This window comes from Vanessa cardui, chromosome 20 (assembly GCF_905220365.1).
Source record: "Vanessa cardui chromosome 20, ilVanCard2.1, whole genome shotgun sequence".
In the NCBI taxonomy this organism is placed as follows: domain Eukaryota; kingdom Metazoa; phylum Arthropoda; class Insecta; order Lepidoptera; family Nymphalidae; genus Vanessa; species Vanessa cardui.
In genome coordinates this window covers 6,367,293-6,388,857 of record NC_061142.1, presented here as the reverse complement: position 1 = coordinate 6,388,857, position 21,565 = coordinate 6,367,293, and the positions used below count along the sequence as shown (strand labels likewise).

Sequence of the window (21,565 nt, the reverse complement as noted above, 5' to 3'; positions counted from 1 at the left end):
GTAGGCTAACTGGAAACGAATAATGGCCATCATAAACATAACAGTTTCGTAGCAATACCGTAGCAGCTGTGTAGATGATATAGAGTTGTGCTACGAATATTGAACTATACAAATAAATAATAACACATAACTATACAAATTTGTATTGAGAAAATACAGCAACTTCATATTGTTTTTGATTTTAAATTACGAAAAAAATGCCGTAATATGTAAAAAAACATTAATAATAGTTATTTTAACAAATTAACTAGTTCTATAAGTAATAGTAATATCCAGTAATATGTCAACAAAACCAGCTATGTGATTCCAAACTACATAAACTATTTATAGGATAAATAATTTGTCTATATAATTATATTTTACTGAAGTCTATTACACAGTTAAAGAGCCTTGTTGAATAAGGTCTAATCATTTTCTTTACAAGGGCAAGTAGCATTTAAAGAAATGATGATAAATTAAATAAAAAGGTTCTACCGGCTTAACGTGAAAATTAAAATTAAACTCAGCAGACCAAAGTAATTTTAAAATAAATTTATATTATCCAGCATCGAAATCAATGAATACTAAAGCTATGCTTTTTTATTTACTTCACTAGTTTTCTATGTTGTCTTGGGTTTGGGTGTTTGTGGTACTGTCGTTACTACTGATTTTCCATAACAAAAAGCTTTTGCTACTTACAATGGGATCAGAGTAATGTATTTTATGTTCTTAAAATAAAATACTTATTTATCATCTTAATGTATTTTCTCGCATAATAATGGCATCAGTGAAATAAATATACGATTTAAAATTATTGTTGAGTAGATTTTAAAATATCTCCGATATAATATTACGGAAACGAATACTATAACTCGAAAAGAAGGTTATTGATTTTGCGGAGTAGTAAAACCTTAACTCTTTAAACTTAATACAGATAATAAATTGTCTATCGAATATAATAATAACTCGACGTAGTTTCACAAAAACCTCGAAAATTTGTCTGTAATCAAAGCCAACGTGTACAGGAGGGGCGACCCACTTAATCAAATCAGAACTGATATCAATCAATATGGGGGTGCTATTTGTATAAAAAATATATGCTTCGTGCTCCAGCCAACATTTTAAATTGCAAACGTTTTTGATTCGCTGACTTTTTCGTTGATTTATTTTACCATAGATATTTAAGCGTTGTACGCATAGCACGTTGTGTCGAGTATAGTAAAAAGAGCAAAAATAACTCGGATGCATTGATGTTGAATTTATGCAGGGTTTGTTTAGAATACTTATGTTAGTAAACTGACAATTTGATTATGTTTTATAATATTCATCTTACTGTTTTGAAATAGTAATGTATCCCATTACTTTTCCACTGCTGGCCATAGCCTCCTGAGGAGGTGGTTTGAAACTTACTCCACTAAGCCGCTTCAATGCGATGCATGTGATAGCTTTACAATACAATTTTTAAATGCCTTCGTCTCCATACGATGGATGCCACAACTAAACAAACAAATAAAGAAGAAAGAAAATGCAGAGGCGTTTATTCGGATATGAACTCACAACCGTTAGTTAAACTTCATGTGTTCTAACGAGCCTATTTGGCCTCTTATTATCTCTGTCTTTACTGACAATTTATCATACCCCTACTCGAGATGGAAGATATATTCAACCGATCGCAATAAATTTACGATATTGTCTATTTTTTCTCACGCTAGGTACGTAAGCCTAGCCAACACTGTCTTTGCGTACACAGCCAACTGTGCTACTTTCATGAATATTTTAAAATTTGAATTTTATAAATTTATTATGGAACTAAAAAAGATACAGATTATTTGGTTTTAAATTATAAATATTTGTACGGAATATTAAAGTGATGTTTACAGATAGCAAATAAAACTTAATATAGAATATAAAATTATTGAAGAAAATAGTCCAATTGATCCTTTTCAATGTATCATTCGGAGGTTTGTAATCGGAAACCGGTAGCCACAACGGATCTCCGCTGATAGAGACTTCCGTATAAAAGATATAATATACGCGGTCGATTTTTCATTCTGTAATCGAAAAAAAACTCTAACCTTCACAATGTAAGGTCGAATTTTATTTGCACGGATATTTCTTTTTTTAATATTGGATTGGAAATCATCATATCGTAAAAACGCGAAGCATTATTATCTGGTCTGTGTTTTGGCTGTTTTGGTCCCGCTACGCTTGAATAGGTACACGTTGATTTGTGTGAATATTTCGAATAAAATCCACACCGATTCCGACAATTTTATTTTCATACGAATTTTATTTATAACAGAGCTTGATTAATCATAAAAAACAATTTCATAAATAAAAAAAAATATTTAGATTAACGAGTTATTACAACACAAACATTTACGGGTTTACTTATTTTATTTTATTTCATAAAATAGTCAATGGCAAAATGTTACATACGTCAAGCGAATTTTTACAAAAATAGATCTTGTTGCTTATAAAAACATGTGTGTTTATAAAGAATAAATCAGTGTGTGTTCTGCTATAAAATCTGCTGCTGAGCTTTGCAAGTTAAAGTCGTGTGTACAGAAAAATAAATAAACATACATTCATTGCTTATTCGGTATTTAGGTAAACATTGATTTATTGTTGTATGATGTTATTTAATTAACATTTAAAAGAAGATACAGCTTTGAACTAATCACCACTTCAAATAACTTTTATAGGTTGAGTTGTTTTGTCAAAGTTATTGCTTTTTTTATGGAATAGGTTGGTGGACGAGCATATGGGCCACCTGATGGTATGTGGTCACCATCACCCATAAACAATGACACTGTAAGAAATATTAAAATTCTTTACATCGTCAATGCGCCACCAACCTTGGGAACTAAGATGTTATGTCCCTTGTGCCTGTAGTTACACTGGCTCACTCAACCTACAAACTGTTGTTTAGCGGTAGAATATCTGATGAGTGGGTGGTACCCAGGCGGGCTTGCACAAAGCCCCACCACCAAGTGCTTGTAAGTACAGTTTAATGCAATCTCGTTTTTGTTATAGTTTGAAGGGAGAGTAAGTCATTGTACAAGGGACATAAAAACTAAGTTCTTACTACTTTTCTAGATCGATGACGCATTAGAGATGTAACGGATAGTTTGATTTGTCTAACTACATCATCATCCTCTCGCGTTATCTCTATACATATATGTAACTTACATAGTTATATATTTGTATATCGTTTCAAAGAAAACCTGTGGTTGCACACTCACATATGCATAATAATGTGTCCTGGCATGGCATGTGTGTTATTTCCATTAAAATATATATTGACTCAACGATTAAGATATAGAGGTTTTTGAGGTGGGAGGCGTAGGTGGATTTCATGTTCTACCTCTAACAAATTTTCAGTGGTACGGGTGGCCAATTGTATTGAATATATTAATAATAATTCCCAAAATTACACTACTAAGTATTCAAAGTACACTATTTAATGTCGCATTTTCCGATAGGATGAAAATCCGACCAAACAGATATTAGCAGTATAATATAACTGCTAATCAAATGTTTAACGAAGTTTCAGAGGCAAGGGAAGGTATCTCTCACTAAGAATTTATCGATATAAATTTCAATAAGTTTTATTATCATCAGTAGTAGTAGGTACCCCCAAACTTGTAAGTTTTAATTTAAAAAGCTAGGTACTGTGTTAATAAAGCAGATTTATATTATTTATAATTAATTATCGTATATAATGAAGCGCCGTTGTGACACTAATTAATAAATCATCTCATTTATCAAAACTTGTCAAACTCTCAGAACTTTAATTGGTAAAACATTCCGGCGAAAAATATTAAGGGTTTAGAATCGGTTCTATATTAAAAATTGTTAAAAAACTCGTTTACCCGATTGCCAAGTTGCTTACTAGAATAAGACTTAGACCTACGAACTATAACCTTTACCAACAGTCAATATTCGCATTTATAAACACATATGCCATCCAGTAGGACATAACTTTTATTAGGTCACCTTCTTAACTGTCATAAATAAGTTATAGCTTCTAAGTATGAGAAATGTGTGTCTATTTTTCTTTCAACAAAGAGTTCATTTCCAGAATGTGGGATTAATATCGGTTGTCGATATGGCCAAAGCTTTATTTTCTGTTCCCAACTATCAAACTGAAATAAACGCAACTAAACAAATATAATCCATTAAAATGATAAATTGAAAGTGATCAATACTAATTTTAGAGACAAATTGTTTTTCAATGATTTAACCTTATTTATGCGTTAGGTAATTAGGTAGGTTTAGCTATTATTATGGTCATGAGACGGGTTGATTATGGTTACCATCAGTAGAATTTTCTACGTGCGTGGCTTGATACAACGAAGCTAAGAATAAGGCATAGAGTAAGTAGAATTGTGTGTGAAACGTTACTTTTTTTTAAATAGTATTAACCAATTTAAGAAATTAATGATATTCCTAATTACTACTCCTTTTAAACTTAGAGCTTGTGTTAGGACTGGAAACGATAGTAACCAATAATGGACGACAATCAACAGGATCGAACCTGCGAATTTTTACATCGCTAGGTGACCCTTAAACCATTGCGCTATTGATCCTTTCAACCGTCGATCGAAATACGTACTAATTGTGGAATAAAGTAATTTCATTTCTACAATCAACATTTGTAATTTTCAAATTTCGAACGATAGCTTTGAAATTTAATTAACCGTTGTTTAATTGGAACAATCTCACATTAAGAGCGATAACCATGAAATACCTTCATAGTAACGTTATCACGCACGTCATAAAATAAGATCTGATAGCTGATAGTGGCACGATGAAATTGTTACTGCGTCGTAAATCGAGTATCTCCTATTTATTATATACAGCATTTTAGGTTACGTTTTTATATAAATCGATTATTCGTTGAGATAAAAGATTTGAGCGATTTTAATTATCGTTACTATACTCGTAATTAAAATCGATTATTTTAACATTTAGCCTCTTAATTAATTCGTTCGTAATAATGAATAATTAATCCTGCTGCCAGAATCTTCGATATTCTTTATGCAGATGACTTGCAGCTTTATAGACACGCTACTTCTGATTGTTTGTCTGATGCTATTGCTGCGCTTAATACGGACCTATCACAGATATCTCTGTGGTCTGCTCGCTATGGTATCTCGGTGAATCCGGCAAAGTGTCAGGCTATAATCATTGGTAGTCGTAAACAGCACGCTAAAATTGACACTTCGAATTATAAACTATTTTACAATAATTGTCTAATTCCGTTTTCCGATTCCGTTAAAGATCTTGGAGTGACTTTGGATAAACACTTAAGCTGGTCTGACCAGGTGGGGGAGGTGTCGCGAAAGTTTTACTGTACAATGCATAATATGATGCGCTTAAAACATATGTTACCAACTAAAACGAAAATACAACTTGTCAATACACTGTTACTACTAATAATTGACTATGGTGACATATGTTATCTGGATGCAAATGAAGATTTAGTAAATAAACTCGAGCGACTCCTTAATACTGCCATTCGATTTATATTTAATTTGCGGAAGTATGATCACGTTTCTTCCTACCGCTCGCAATTAAATTGGCTCTCGATACGTGATCGTAGGTCATGCAGAATTCTTTGCACGCTATACTCAATTCTGAATGACCCAAATTATCCCCAGTATTTGGTATCCAAATTCGTGCTAAGGGCTGACGCACATGACAGATCGCTTCGCTCCACGGAAAACCTGTTGTTGTCATTTCCACCGCACCATTCAGGCTTTATGTCGAAGTCGTTTACTGTGACTGCTATTCGTCTATGGAACAGCTTACCAGAAAAAATAAGGAAATCTCCTTCGCGAAACACTTTTAAAATTGCTCTGAAAAAATACTACATAAATCAAAGCAATAATGGTTGATTTTTGGAATCTTCATTATATGTATGTACTCATACTATATTATATTATATTATATTATATTATATTATATTATATTATATTATATTATATTATATTATATTATATTATATTATATTATATTATATTATATTATATTATATTATATTATATTATATTATATTATATTATATTATATCATATCATATCATATCATATCATATCATATAATATCATATTATATTATATTATATTATATTATATTATATTATATTATCGTTTAATTTTTTAAGACTATCTTATGTTTTTTGTACACCTATATCATTCTTTCTTGTACATCCTAAGGTTGGCTGGTAGAGAATGCAGTAGCATTAAGCCCGCCTTTTGTTAATACTTTTGTATTGTACAATAAAGCATTAAAATAAAATAAATAAAATAAATATTCCAAGAATATCATATTTGGTAAGTAGATTATATAGAGATCTTTGGTCATAGATTTTTGAATATATTATATTGCATGTTCAATCTAGCTAATAACAAAAGAGCACAGGTGACATTGCCAACTGCCAAAAACTCATGCTACTAATGTGAAATTCTTGACAAAAAAAAAAAAACAAATTACTTTTTAATGCCTCGGCTTGAGGCGTGAACACAGAATTTGAACTCTGTAATATTAAAACCTAGCCTGTTTTATTTATGAATTAATAAAAGTAATATAACGACAAATTGAGAAACGATAAAAATTCAAACGAATTTCCCGAGACGAATAATACAAAAAAGGTTTTATATAAAACAATAAATTATGATTAATTTGACCTCCTTTTCGAAACACGTTAATAATTTTAAATATACAGAACCATTGGTTGAATCATGGGGGAAATAAAATGAACAAACAAACCGACGTAATGTTCATCAATCATTGCTCATTTAGAACAAAAAGTTAATGTTTTTCCGAGAAAAAAAAATCATTAATTTTGAATAAAACAACTTGGAAGCTAAGTTAATGAATTAATATTACCTAACATCTGCTCCGCCCATCTCATTTCCGGGCGAAGCTACGCGCTAAAACTAGCTAGATGTAATATAAAAACTATGTCTAAATAATAAAACATTACATAAAAACTTTTCAAAATGCATTCTTAGAGCTTACTTTTAATCTGTCTTCTTTTTAGCCGTGACATACTTTTATATAGAAACAAGTACCCACATAATGTGGGGCAGTCTTAATTATTACGTACCATTAAGACAACTAAGCGAAACTAAAACAGTTCCCAGTTATAATAAAAGAATGAAACTAAGCTATTCATTAAGCTTAGGTTAGGTATTTCGCCTGCGCTAACCTCTAAGCTATCCCCCGGGAGCTATACTGCTAACCAGAACATAATGTGGCGTAAGCCTTAATACGAACCGTAAAACTTATATTGCAAAATACAAAGTACCATTTTGATTTCACTGGGACATTTCACGCTTTATAATTTCATGGCTTATTTAATTACACATTATTAATTTATAATCGATCAAATTTGGTAAATTGAAAAATATTTTTTACGTTATATGGAAGTTACATTACGTAATATGTAATATATTATATGTAAAGTTTGCACTTGTGCTTGTCATAAATGTTTATTAAAAACTTAAATTAAGACTGTTAAGATGATAAGAGCTGTATTAATATTCTTGTATTCCAACATTTAGTTACAATATGAGCAGCCTTATAGTAAGTACAGTCAGTTGAACTACGATTCTTTTTATTAAATCGGTAAGCGAGATGTCAAATGGTACACTTTGGTAATTGATTACCACTTTTCTTACACATAAGCGCCAAATTCGTACTTAACCAGTCCACCACCAAACTTGGCAACTAAGATGTTTCCTGTTACACTGGCAAATTATCATTGCATGGCGGTTTAATTTATAATGAGGCTTGCACAAAGCTCTACCATCGATATTTTATGCCATCTGTACATTTTTACTTTATCGTCGTGATGTATCAACATATATATTCGCATCAACATGAACTCACTCACATATTGCTTGAAATTACTGCCTTAAATCCATATTATCGTCTGATCTTCACTACGAATGAAAGCAAACAGCGCTACAGCGCTTTCTCTTAACAAGCACATTTATCAGAGGCCGACGTCGAATGACGTATCGCGCTTGTTGCAAATGCTTACTTTTGATAATAGTTTATTCGATATTTTTTTAATAGATTTAAAAATAATTGTATTAATAAAAAAGTAAAAGTTGAATCATTCATTAATAAAAGAATAGAACAAAGAATAAAATTCAATTCAGTGTTATAGTGGTGTGACATCAACCAAAAAAAGTTCAGGGACGTGTTCATTGAAGTTGAATTATAGAGGCCGTGAATGACTATTTGTAATGTATAATTTTTAATTATGACTTTTTATACTATGAGTATTCTGTTTGAAATAATGAAACTCTTAATTACATCATTAAGAAATTCTTAGTAAGACGTGAAGTGAAGCAGAAAACCAGTATATTCGACCAGGAGTTAGGTGATCCATCAAAATAGAAATTGAAAATACAAGGAATATTTATTATTTTTTAGATATTGCAAAACATTAAAACTAAGATCCATGTACTCATAATCTTTATCTGCTATAATCCTTTTGAATGCATCCTGAAGTTATAACTATAGTACGCTATAGTAATAGTTATATATAGTGAATATATTCCACCTGGGAACTAACTTTACACGTTTTTCTCACCTAATAAATATTATTATACATATATATCGAGCAATATGTGTTCTCATTATTATAACATTATTTTACATAGTATAACGCTTACCGCTGTCTGTCCCTATGTATGCTTAGATCTTAGATATGAAGTTTAATGCGGTTTTGAGTGATACGAAGGGAAGGTTTTTATATATGATACATGAACAATATACGAATGAAACATTGTTGATTTTAAAAGTTTCTAATACGTTGTCGTAAATGAAAACATTTTTGCGTTTATATTGCAAACGCTGGCTGAACCCTACGAGATACATCAAAATAATATCCTACAGTATTGTATGTTAAAAGGTCTTCAAAAAGCATTGCAGTGGTACTCGCCTATCTCTTAAAGATAACATGTCTAACGACTGAAAACTGTGAACGTTGAAAGACATTCTGTAGTATACTTAGTGTTAGTGCTTCACCCGTGCGAGAACAGGTCGTTGGTAAATGACATTTAGGAGATGTAATTTAGAGACGAGCTTGATACTAACATGTACATCATTGTTCCAGTTTCGACGTCCGCGGGCGATCTTTCAACAAGGCACTGCAGTGGTCTGACCCGAATGTCTTCGGTCCCCGTGCTTACTTCGCGACTGTCGCCCGCCCTGCTTCCCTCACTCTTGACACCGTTCAACTCGACGACGAAGGCGTGTATCGTTGCAGAGTTGATTTCAAGAACTCACCGACCCGAAATTTTCAGATCCGATTATCCGTCATAGGTAAGTTTGTTATTTCTAAGTTAGTTTGTGTTTTATTCAACGATTTTACCCACACAGTAACTGTTAATTTTCTCCGTGAATTCATCTTACAGATTTGAATGTGATCCTTTAACATTTAGTGCGAAATGTATAAGTGAAGTGAAAATAAATAAGTGAGAAACGAAAAACAAATTTTGTGCAGTTTTTGAAAATCGACAAAATCTCTATTCAATTCATTTTGCTATTTTAAAATCTCTGAAATGATGTTGATAAAAATGCACGTTGCCAACGGAATTGCTATAGGAATAACCATTCCATTCAACCGATTTGGTTTCATTAACCCAACGCTACCCATTCCAAAATTATATATAATATACGTATTATATGCAAAATGTCGGTAGTAGTTGTTCTAAGTTAGGTATACAATTTTATCAAACCATTTTTGTCTGATTTTGGCAAGGACGCCGCGATACTGATTTAGAGTCTCGTATCTCGTTTGTATTACAAATAGGATAGCGTTAGTCGTGTTAACATTTATTGGATTTTGGGACTTAAAAAATCTCATCAGTCAACAATCAAGTTTGTTTTCAAGACGCTTAAGTCTTTTAGTCGTCGTGAAAATCCTCTGATTACGATTGAGATATTGGAAGTTTATTCCATTGAGTCCTTTTTTCCTTTCAAATAGTTAACTAACTTTTATAAAAGAAACATCAAAATTATTCGATTTTTAAAATATAAATAATTCAGAAAAAATCGAACACATTTGATTTTTAAAAAATACACCTGACTGAAATTCAGCAAGTCTGAACTAAGTCTATACGCATGCTTAAAAAAACAGACGCATAAACGACAAGTATGAATGAGGCCTTAATATAATGTTATATACATTCGTACATAAGACATCCTTTGCAATGTGAGACGGATTTCTACCAAAGATAAGCTTGTGTGACTAAACAGCGAGCAAATGATAAGCAGTAACTGCGGAAATTCAAGCAAATCAGAGATAAACGTAAAGTAATTATAAAGTTTAATAAAGGAACTTCATAAATAGAAAAAATAGACATATATAGCGAATGTTGCGTTAAGCCCTTAAGGACCTAACGAATCACATATACATGTATGTTTTACTAATTAATGTATTTATTTGCAATACATATGTCGCTTGTCACTATCACTACATAGTATAAAACTAAAGTCGCTTTCTCTGTCCGTATGTCCGTTTGTATATCTACTCAAATCTTTAAAACTAGGCAACGGATTTTGATGCGGTTTTATAATAGATAGAGTAATTCAAGAGGAAGTTTTTTGTATATGATACATGGACAATATAGTAAAGAAACGAAAATTTTAGAAGACTGTAATGTAACGTAAATAAACAAATTCTGTATTGTACCCGTGCGAAGCCGAGCCGGGTCGCTAGTTTGAAATATAGGTTTTTTTATATGCATTTGTAGTATAATAAAACATTCAAGTTAACATCAACTGTATGACAAGTATAATTAAAGTATAATATTTTATTTGATAAAATCTCATTTTAAAGTGTCCAATTATTGAAAACTATAATAACTGTCAATACTATTGTTTTCGAACGTTCAAACAATGCACCCAGTATTGTTTCAACTTTAAAATAATTCGTATTGTTTTGTGAAAGGTGACTTTTTTAACTCACTTTCATAGAGTATATATTTTTAATTTCTTAGAAATAAAAGTTGACTTTGATATTGTTTTAAATTGAACTGATTTTACTAGAACGCAAAGTTATAGACCGTAGATATCCCACTGGTGGCCTTTCAGAAGATGAATTATAAATATATATTAGACAACATCACAAACATTACTCTGATCGCTATCAGTAGCTAAAGCACTTGTGCTATGGAAAATTAGAAGTAACGACGTTACCATAAACACCCACACCCAACACGGCATAGACAACTAATGAACTTTTTCTACATTGACTAAAAGTCGATCTTGAATGGAACCAGTTACCTCGGAGTACGAAAAACACCGACCTCCGTTTTGTTGAGGTTTAGGTTAACTATTCACAATGAACACATGTTATGTGTTCATTTAATAATACTAATATTTAATTCTAGTACTATATTAATTTTAAACTTTATTTACTAAAGCTTAAATGTGAAAATTAAACTCCGTGATTTAATCTCCAGAAATAGGCATTGCATAGTAAATGTGAATCTAAGTAGCGAGCAGCTCGTAAATATCAGACTGTTGAAGTAATAAGGACCTCTGCTTGCAAGAGACGGCTAGGATTGAATAAACCATGCACCTCTGTTGAATAGAAAACCGAATTTTAACACGTATGTGTCCTAAAAATTCTCCCGTCACTTGCAGTTTTCTTATATATTTATGGGAATTTACTAACAACTCCCAAGGAATTATTTAATAAATATGAATAATAATAGAGCCAAGATGTCCCAGTGGTAAGAACGCATGCATCTTAACCGATGATTGCGGGTTCAAATCCAGGCAAGCACCGCTGAATATTCATGTGCTTAATTTGTGTTTATAATTCATGTCGTACTCGGTGGTGTAGGAAAACATCTTAAGGAATCATGCATGTGTCTAATGTCATTGAAATTCTGTCACTTATGTATTCCACCAACCCGCATTGGAACAGCGTGGTGTAATATGTTCTAAATCTTCGCAATGGGAGAGGGGGCTGTTGTTGTTGTTGTTTCTGTTGTAATGTTAAGTTTATATTGATAAAATCAGTAACAATATTCCGGCTGCACTAATCATATAGGCAAAGTGTTCGTTCTTTAATAAGATTCCTCAGAATTATTGATGTGTGTTTTATATATCAATACAAGAAATAAATATTAAACATATTGTATGGTTCGTAGAACTCTATGGTGTTGATATTAGTAGATTTTGATACAATGAATACTATTCATTGAAAACATTTGTATTTACTTAACTTTTCATATAATTCTTTATCGGTTCTTCTAGATTATTATTTATACTCTACCACTAGTTTAGAAAAGTCCTGAGAACCGACGAAAAACACTTAACGGCATGTTTTTAGATGTATATAATAACAATGACTAATTCACTAGGCGAGGCAATCTATAAAATCGTTATTAACTAATAACTTATATAATATTATTCATTAAAAGAGTACTCTTTAGAAAGAAACGCCTAGAGTAAGGCTCGGGTTCCATCATATGACACTAATTAATGTAAACTGCACATTTAGAACAGCATTGTAAATCTGTTTATTTGAAAAGAGCAACTATGCGAGTTTCTTGCCGTTTCTTCTCGCTAGAAGCTGCTTTCCGAAACGTTGGTAGTATTTATTTGAATTTAGTTGAAAGATTCAAAAACGCTTCATTGTGAAGTTTACTTGAATAAAATTGATTTGATTTGATTTGAACTATTAGCATCCTAAAGATCCTGAACATTTTTTTAATCTTACGATAGATACTGTTGAGATTTTTCTGGGATCATGTCATAAAGCATTGTCTTTCAAAAGAATTCCTAGCTGCGTAATTGGGTAATAGAAGTAACAAGTTTATGTTCATTCCGTGTATTAATAGCGCGAACATCAGAATTTGTAGAAAATTCTTGTTTATTTCTACGAAAACACGTTACAATATTAAATATTGAAAAGTGATAGCGATTTTATTTCCTTGTATTTATTTACTACTGCATTTTTTTTTTATAATCCGACTACGGAGAATTAATGATTAACAAAAATGGCGGCATATCATACTGGCTATACACCACTACACTGGCTAAAAACCAATATAATTATATTTTTAAAATATAAATATATGAATAATCTACTCATTACATCGTAAATAATTAAATTTTGAATACATAAAAAATTAAGACAAGGCTATATTATTGTGACCTACATATTTTCAGAGCGTGATTTTTTCGGTATTCAGATTTTATATTCTAAGCTTTCAATTAACAAGAGATTAACAAAATTTGGTATTTCGTGCCTATCTCAACGCTTTAACATTTTAAAATAAAATATTTGTTGTTACTACATTGATATATTATATTTACTACGTCGACTGTTATTTTTTTCTTATGTTTTTATAATATAGACGAAAAAAATCCACTCAAATTAATATGTTTTTATACACTTTAGCATTTAGTCAAATATTTCTGCTACACAAAGGTTTTATTTTCATCTAATGTTATTATAATATCATTACTTAAACTTATCATCAGTGGGAATCAAACTCATTGATTATAATACTAAATAAATCTTACTACCAAAATTAACTCTAAACCAGTGACCTTTCTCGATTCAGCTGTATTAAACTAGAGCTCTTTTATCACACAGTATAGTACGTGATATTTAAATTGTAACAATAAAAAAAGTCATTTTCTTTATTCTCTTTTTCACTCTGCCATTTGAAAGTAGACGGGATTTCATTAACAAATCCCTATTTATATTAAATAATACTCGTTATTTGAATAATAAAATAATTCATCCATTAAACAATATCAACTTCACAAAACACATATTCGAATCGAAATTTTTGGTCTTACTCAACCCCCAACATTAGTCTACCCTCGCCCAGATAATTCGAATACATATTAAATGTACCGTGAAGGGTTGCTCGCCGATAAAAAAGGTCACTGACTTAACAGAATCGTTATAATTTAATTCGTCTCATAATTGCATTTTTTTACCCTTTATACTCGATTCTTTTATACATGATTCGATTATAACTCACCATAAAACGACCCTCGAAACCTAGAATGGAAATTGTACCGGCTGTTCGAGTTCCCACAGAAAAAGTTTAACGGAGAATGTTTCACCCTATGCTGAGAATTTATAGGAGAGTCTTATCTAAAAAGCCAGCCTTTCAGAGGTTTTCCCGGAGCGAGCGATGCAAAACAAAGCTTTGTAAGACCTCCTTTATATTTCGGTAAGGAAAATGAGAGGTTACACACGACGGTAGCTCCGTCAAAGAAGCCGGAGTACTCTTATTACAATAATGTACGACGATATCGCGTTTGGAGTGCCGCTTTCATCAGATGCGAATTAATTTAGAAATTGGCTTCAAGAAATTGTGACATGGTTCACTCAAAGATTTTTCACACAATCGAAGATTTTGGGTTCGAGTCATGGCAAGCGCTAATTAATTCTTCGTGTACTTGGTTTGTATTTGTAATTTATTGAATGGAAACATGCATGTGTGTAATGGAATTCTACCACGCCATGCGTTTCCACAAAAATACACTGGAGCAGCGTAGTGGAATTAACTCTAAACCTTTTCGAGAAGAGGTGATCTGTTTATCCCGGAATGAGATATTTACAGATTATTTTTAAAAATAAATAAATTCATGGTAGATTTTTTTAGTTCTACTTAGCAGGTACTAAGTATCTTGTCGGTTTTTCTCGGTAAAATCTACACACTAAACTGTTAGCGGCTTTAAATTAATACTGTATACCACATTCGACTTAATCCCGAAAAAATACGATTAAAATGTACTTTGCAAGATACATAAATATATTTTTATTGTGAATTTAATTAAATTTGATTCTTGAATAAATTAAAAAATATTAAAATCGTCAAAATATATAATTATTAATTATTAGAATTACGCGAACCAAGATTACTCTGTAGTTGATAGACACGATAGGTACTATAAAATATTGAAGGTCCAAAGATTACTATTCTGACAAGGTTATATAAATAACTTTAATAATATGATAAATTTATCCTGAACGTAAACATCCGAATAACTTTATCTCAGTGAATATGTTTAAATAACACTTACATATATTGCTTAACACAGTGGCACCTTAACTATAAACACATAGATAATAAGCTTTATATTAAAAAAAAGGATTAAATGTTTATACAATATAAAGAAAAAAAGAATGTATTAAAATTGTATATCCACTATTCGAAATAGGCTTTGAAAATTAAGTTAAAATCTTAAGCTTTAAGCTTAAAACTTCGTTCTAAGTTTTCTAATTAGGGGAGACAAAATTGATGCCAATATATACTTCAAAATTGTTTTGACAGCCTTTTAATTGTATATTTAATTAAAATTATACTCAAAGTAAATATAAAATGTATCGTTGTATACAAATTATGATATAAACTTTTATTATTATTACTGAAAATATGCGCAAAAAAAACTATTATAATAATATCCTACAAATTAGTTACTCATCAAAGTATATTAATAACTTAACGTGCAATATAAATTATTAAAAATGAAATTTCGTATTTCGAATTAATAAAACTTAGAGAGACTGTAAGTTTTATTAATCAAGTAGTAAGCAGAATTGAAGCGTTTAAATGAAATATGAAAACAGTTACTTTGATTTCCAAGGAAATTTTTCATTTCGAAAGGGACGGTCCAAATAACTTTAGTTACATAAAGTAATAAGTAAAATAAACGAATGAAAACACTTTACTAAAGTTATTAGATCTCGTTAAAACTTTTCCGTGTGTTTAACGTTGTTAATTGTACTATTTGTACAACATTATGTGTTTTTTGATTTATTTATAATTAACTTTGCATGCATTCCAGTAACGGTGATTTGTTCGTTTCTTGAGGTATTTTTACACGATCCAATATAAAACCTATTAATATGTAAATAATCTTTAGTCGTTTATTAGTCTTGAAGCAAAAAGGAACTAGAGAATAATTATGATTTTGGAATTTTGCTCCACAATATAAATATAGGTGCGACGACTCAATGGATAGAATATCTGGGAAACGGGTTCAAAATTGCGCAGGCTCATCTTGAATGTCAAGTTATGAAATTAGTATGTATTGTGTTTTTAGTCAGACCGGCTACTGACTGGCTTAGACATGAGCTTTGTAGGAAATACTTAGCCCTTACATCGTCAATGTACCATTAACCTTGAAAACTAAGATGTTATTTCCTACTAGTGATCTGCCCCTGCTACAGGCGGGTGTAATGCTTATACTAAATATACTACAAAAAATTGTTTATTTACGACATCACATTAGAAATCTGTTGCGTAATTTTAAAGATCTAAGCATACAGAGGGATAGACGGCGGTCAGTGACGTTTTTTGTTTTATATGTTTCCTATATGCTTGTACTAACAGTGATCTTCAATTCAGAAAAAATATGAGACAAAATTAGAAAAAATAATGGTAAGTATTGCGGTTTGTCAGTAATATATTATGAGGGAATGTTACCCATCAATAAAGATGTACCACTGATGTACCATCAAGAAAACTCTTGCCACACATAAGGGATAACCCTATCTATGCTAGTCGTATCTATGTTGAAGCTACTTCGTCTTCAGTACTTATAATAAAATAACTTAAGCCATACAAGACGCTAGGTGCTTCAAGGCGAATTTGAAATCGCAGTCACATTAATCTACAGTGGGAAATATAAAAACAGTAAATTATTCCAGTTTCGCCTGCAGGTACGAAAAATTTGACATGGAGGTTTGACAAGGACTAGTAACAAAGTTATCGACTTCACTGATTGTGTGACTAAATAAGTAACTTTTTTAATATTTAACTTATATTTTCCTTTACATTAAAATGAATACATATTTAAAATGAATCATTAAGTTCGTTAAAAGTCGTTTAATTTATTTTGTTGACCTCTTCAAAGTTTTATGAAATTTGCTTATCAATATATACTCGATAAATAGTAATATTTAATATTTTGCTACGATGTTTTAATATCCTGAATGTTTGATAACTTTATAACAGGAAAGGTCTAGCTTATACTATTGAAGAATCGCTCGTTTTTGTGATCAAACTTATTACTAAATAAAATATTCTGTATAAGTTATTCCTAAGTATAAAAATAAATTTTAATAAAATGTTAGTTGGTCGTCTTTATAGTGAAAAATATAATTTAATTCTTCTTGATTTCTATTTAATTCTAATTATGCAAAGACTTGGATTTCGATTATTTCCTCAAAAGTGATTCAGCAAAATTATCACAGTTTCAGTATATACTTATTATCTTATTGCTCATTATAAACAGGTATATATGTTATATGTTTATCATAAATTACCTAAAGAATACACTAATATATTTCAGCTTTCTACGAATTTCAAATATAGGTTAAAATTTTACTAACCGAAAACATTTCAAGCAGGATATATTAATTTAAATAATTGTATTTAACTAACATGACTTTGTATTTTTTAAATGTTAAAAAAGAGTAACTACTGAGTTGCTTGCCGGTTCTTCTTGGTAGAATCTACTTTCCAAACCGGTGATAGCTTCACTTAATTGTAAAATGACGATTCAAAAGTGCTTGCAAAAGCCTACTTGAATAAAGTTTATTTTGATTTGATTTGATTTTAAAAAAAGCGTAGTTTACATATCAACCCGATGTTAGTTAAACATTCAATGTGCTTGGACGATAATGAATATTTCGATTTTTATTTTTAATAATAATAAAAAAATGTACTACGATACCTTCAAAAGGAATTCGGACGCACGGAATCGATCGCAATTCGTCTAAAAGGGCTTGTAGAGCGACTGGAATGATCGACGGAGACAATATCCGTAGAAGTTCCGACAAAACTGCTCGGAACAGAAGCCTCACTGTAACATAATAACATTAAATGCTTAAATATATATCGGTAGTCAATATATAGTCGGTTCTTCTCAGTAGATTATACTTTTCGAACCGGTGGTAGATTCACTTAATTGTAAAATGACGATTCAAAAGTGCTTGTAAAAGTCTACTTGAATAAAGTTTATTTTGAATGTAATATATAACTTCGATCTGTAAGGTTCTGTAGGTGTCTGTTATTTTTACGCTAAACAGCAATGCTTTGCACTTTTTGATTGGAATGGTTAGCAAAATATGTTAGGTACAAATATGTACAATATTTAATAAAAAAACCGTCTTTAAACAAACTGATACAACCCTATAATTTAATAGTAAGTTCTATAGTATTAAACTCCAAGTCAGATCTACCGTACCAAACGCGATTAAAGATTTTATATATATATTTTTAATTCGTAACGTGTTTATTTGTGATGAAATCGTTAAAAAACTAACCTGTGCTAAATCACCTACGTGTGTATTCATTAAGCTCGTCAAAAGCTGACATTTAATAGAATACCCGTGCTTACTATGAGTTGACGAAAAGGCAAAATTAGCAAAACAATTTTTGTATTCGAGAACATTCAATGAATATTCTCAGAATTCTACAAATTAATTCTGCAGTTCAGTACAATAAGGGCTTTTGAATATTTGATGTTTGAAGTAATATCCTCATAAACATAATTCAAAAAATTGAATGAATATATATTTTTAGAAACAGAAGTAGGAAGTAGGTTAAATTCTAAAATTATTTTTAATTTATAATAACAATTAATCTACCACAATATAAAAAACATTTAGTCTACAACACGAATAATCAATAATCACATTACTCCGTAATAATTATATTCGCGATCTCAGTGTGTCAACCACGAATCTCCCGCCTTTTTTTTTTAAAGGAAAGTTGAGTGACTTGACGCAGATGTTGCTTGTTTATTCCAATTAATATATATGTATATATAAAAATATATATTTACTTCATAAATATTTTTAATTTAAATTTGTATAATGTATGAAAATCAATGAATATTAATCTCCAATCTTTTCATCTAAATAATTTCAGACGGTACAAAATGCGTCGTTTATTAATATTTTTTGAACATTATCTTTAATTTATTCATTGGTAAACGTAAAATGATACGCAGATTTTTATTATACAATCGAAAAACCCCGCCCCGGGGAGAATGTATTGACTTTGCGAAGTCGAAAACTTTATGTTACAAGCACATCTTTACTTTATAATGATATTGTTTATTATAAAAGATTTACATTAGTTTACTGGATCAACTGCAACGTTTTTATTAGCGATTTATTATGATAATTTAGGTTATTTTATGTAGGTACAATTAACTCAGAACATTTTTTTAATAGGTTGGTGGACGAGCATATGGGCCACCTGATGGTAAGTGGTCACCATCACCCATAGACAATGACACTGTAAGAAATATTAACTATTCCTTACATCGTCAATGTGCCACCAACCTTGGGAACTAAGATACTATGTCCCTTGTGCCTGTAGTTACGCTGACTCTCCGTTATATATATTCATATTATCACTCAAAAATAATACGCCTCAGTATAAGTCGAGTCAAATGAAATTTGACGCATTATACATAAAGTTCACTTCAAATTTTCCAAAATGTACTTTGACCCTTATTTTATTAAATAAAATATTATTTTATTGAATAACATAGTCTTCTTATAACGTAATATATAGTGCACAAATTAATATATTTATTTACTTGATATTGAAAGTTGTAACTAAAAACTATCCTTGATTTGATTCTATGAAAGTGTATTTAAGTTTTAACTGAGACATGATTATATTTGAAACTAAGTAAATTGTTTAACACGAAGTTTCAAACTGGTTTTACAGTAAACTGCTTAACAGTGAACTTTGTTTTCATACATTGTGACTATTGTGCCTCAAGCGTATAACGGTATCTGTTAATGTACGTTTCTCTTAACACTGACTATTTATACAATTGTTATGTACACGCATAATATTCAACAGAAGTAATACTTCACTTTGATACTGTATGTATAAATAAGATAATCTACTGATTTTTTTCTTATTAATAGGTAACGACATCACATACATGATTTTGATTTGAAGCTTTTTACTTTTATGTTGTTTATTTTCTGTGTGCAATAAAGCTGTTTATTATTATTATACATTACTCTGATCCCAAAGTAAGTAGCCAAAGCACTTGTATTATGGAAAATCAGAAGTAACGACGGTACCACAAACACACAGACCCAAGACAACACAGAAAACTAATAAACTTTTTCTACACCGACTCGGCCGAGAATTGAAGCCGGGACCTCGGATTGGTATACCCATGAAAACCTGTGTACAAACTACTCGACCACAGAGGTCGTCGATCACTGATGGCACTCAAAAATCAGTTCAAAGTTGATCATTCCAGCTTTAATTTATTTGTATTGCTGTGACAATTTGTCAAAATCATGATGCATTTTTCAAACAAACAGTAATTGGCAGTTCCATATATTTTATTTGACTTCCGTGAAAAGTCATTATAAGATTTATTTACAATATTTATTCCTAGTACAAATTCATTAATTTTATAAAAAATGCATGCAAAATCAAAACAGGATGATATTAATACTATTTGTGTATATATTCCTACATATATTACATAATCACAATAGCCAGTAATTCTGGCTACAAATCACAAAACCTACTTGAACTAATTATATTTCTCGCTGAATAATCTGGCCGTATCAAATTAAGGTCGCATTAATATTACAGAAATCTAATTACGTTACAAAATTTTAAATGAACCAAAATAGGACTTTTCACTTATTTATAATATAAATCGTTCATATAAGCATTCTTATATTTTATCAGCAGAATCAAAAAAAATTAAAAACTTGTTAATTATGTTAATTTCCCCGAACGATATCCGAGTGCTTCGAAAATTATCGAAAACTTCGTCGAGTAAATGCGAAAACGAGAAGAATAAAAAGCATTCGCCTAGTCGACTCACGACGTGGGGAAAACGCCCGCCTGAATTAATAAGTACAACACGAAATTTGAATTTAATGAAACAAGTTGCCAGAGCAGCTGAGCGAGTATGGATCTGTTCTTATAAGAAATGAACCGACGGACTTAAAACGTCGATTGTATTCATGAATAAGCTGAAGCAAGCGATAATGGAAATTCGAAATTGCTCCACATTTATACGAGCCTGTTTCAATTCAATATTCAGTGGAACATGCTATTAATATCTGGTTGAAAAATAACATGCTATTCTTTAAAATGTTCTATAAGTTGTGTTTTATAACTAATATCAATTGTTACTTTAAATAATTTATTTATTAAATAACCCTAATAGTAAATTTTTGGAAAATATAAATCGGTGGTTCACTTCAAATACACGCTTAAGTGATCGTTAAATATTAGTCGAGTTTTCTTATCACTATCAACTTTTTATTAGATATATTTACTCTCATATCTCAAACAAAATGATGGACTTTTTTACGGGGATTTAAATATACAGGATGTTTGGTAGAGGGTCCGACAAATCTAGTGGGCGTGTTTGTTGTTGTTGTTGTTATTGTTTGTTAATTCTACCTACTTGTTAAGAAATAATCGCAAGACCTCCCGAACATCGAGCGCTACCAAGAATTACCATACCGTGAGAAATAATCACACCATGCATTCCTTGAAGCTACCAC

The 21,565-nt window shown here is 30.7% G+C and overlaps 1 protein-coding gene across 1 annotated transcript in view; it reads left to right on the top strand.

Moving 5' to 3' along the window:
- LOC124538499 (synaptogenesis protein syg-2-like) overlaps positions 1-21,565 on the top strand; it is a 111,608-nt gene that overhangs the window by 26,832 nt on the left and 63,211 nt on the right. Inside the window, exon 4 of the mRNA XM_047115578.1 lies at positions 9,119-9,327. Coding sequence (XP_046971534.1) covers positions 9,119-9,327 — 209 coding nt within the window. The remainder of the gene's footprint in view (positions 1-9,118; positions 9,328-21,565) is intronic.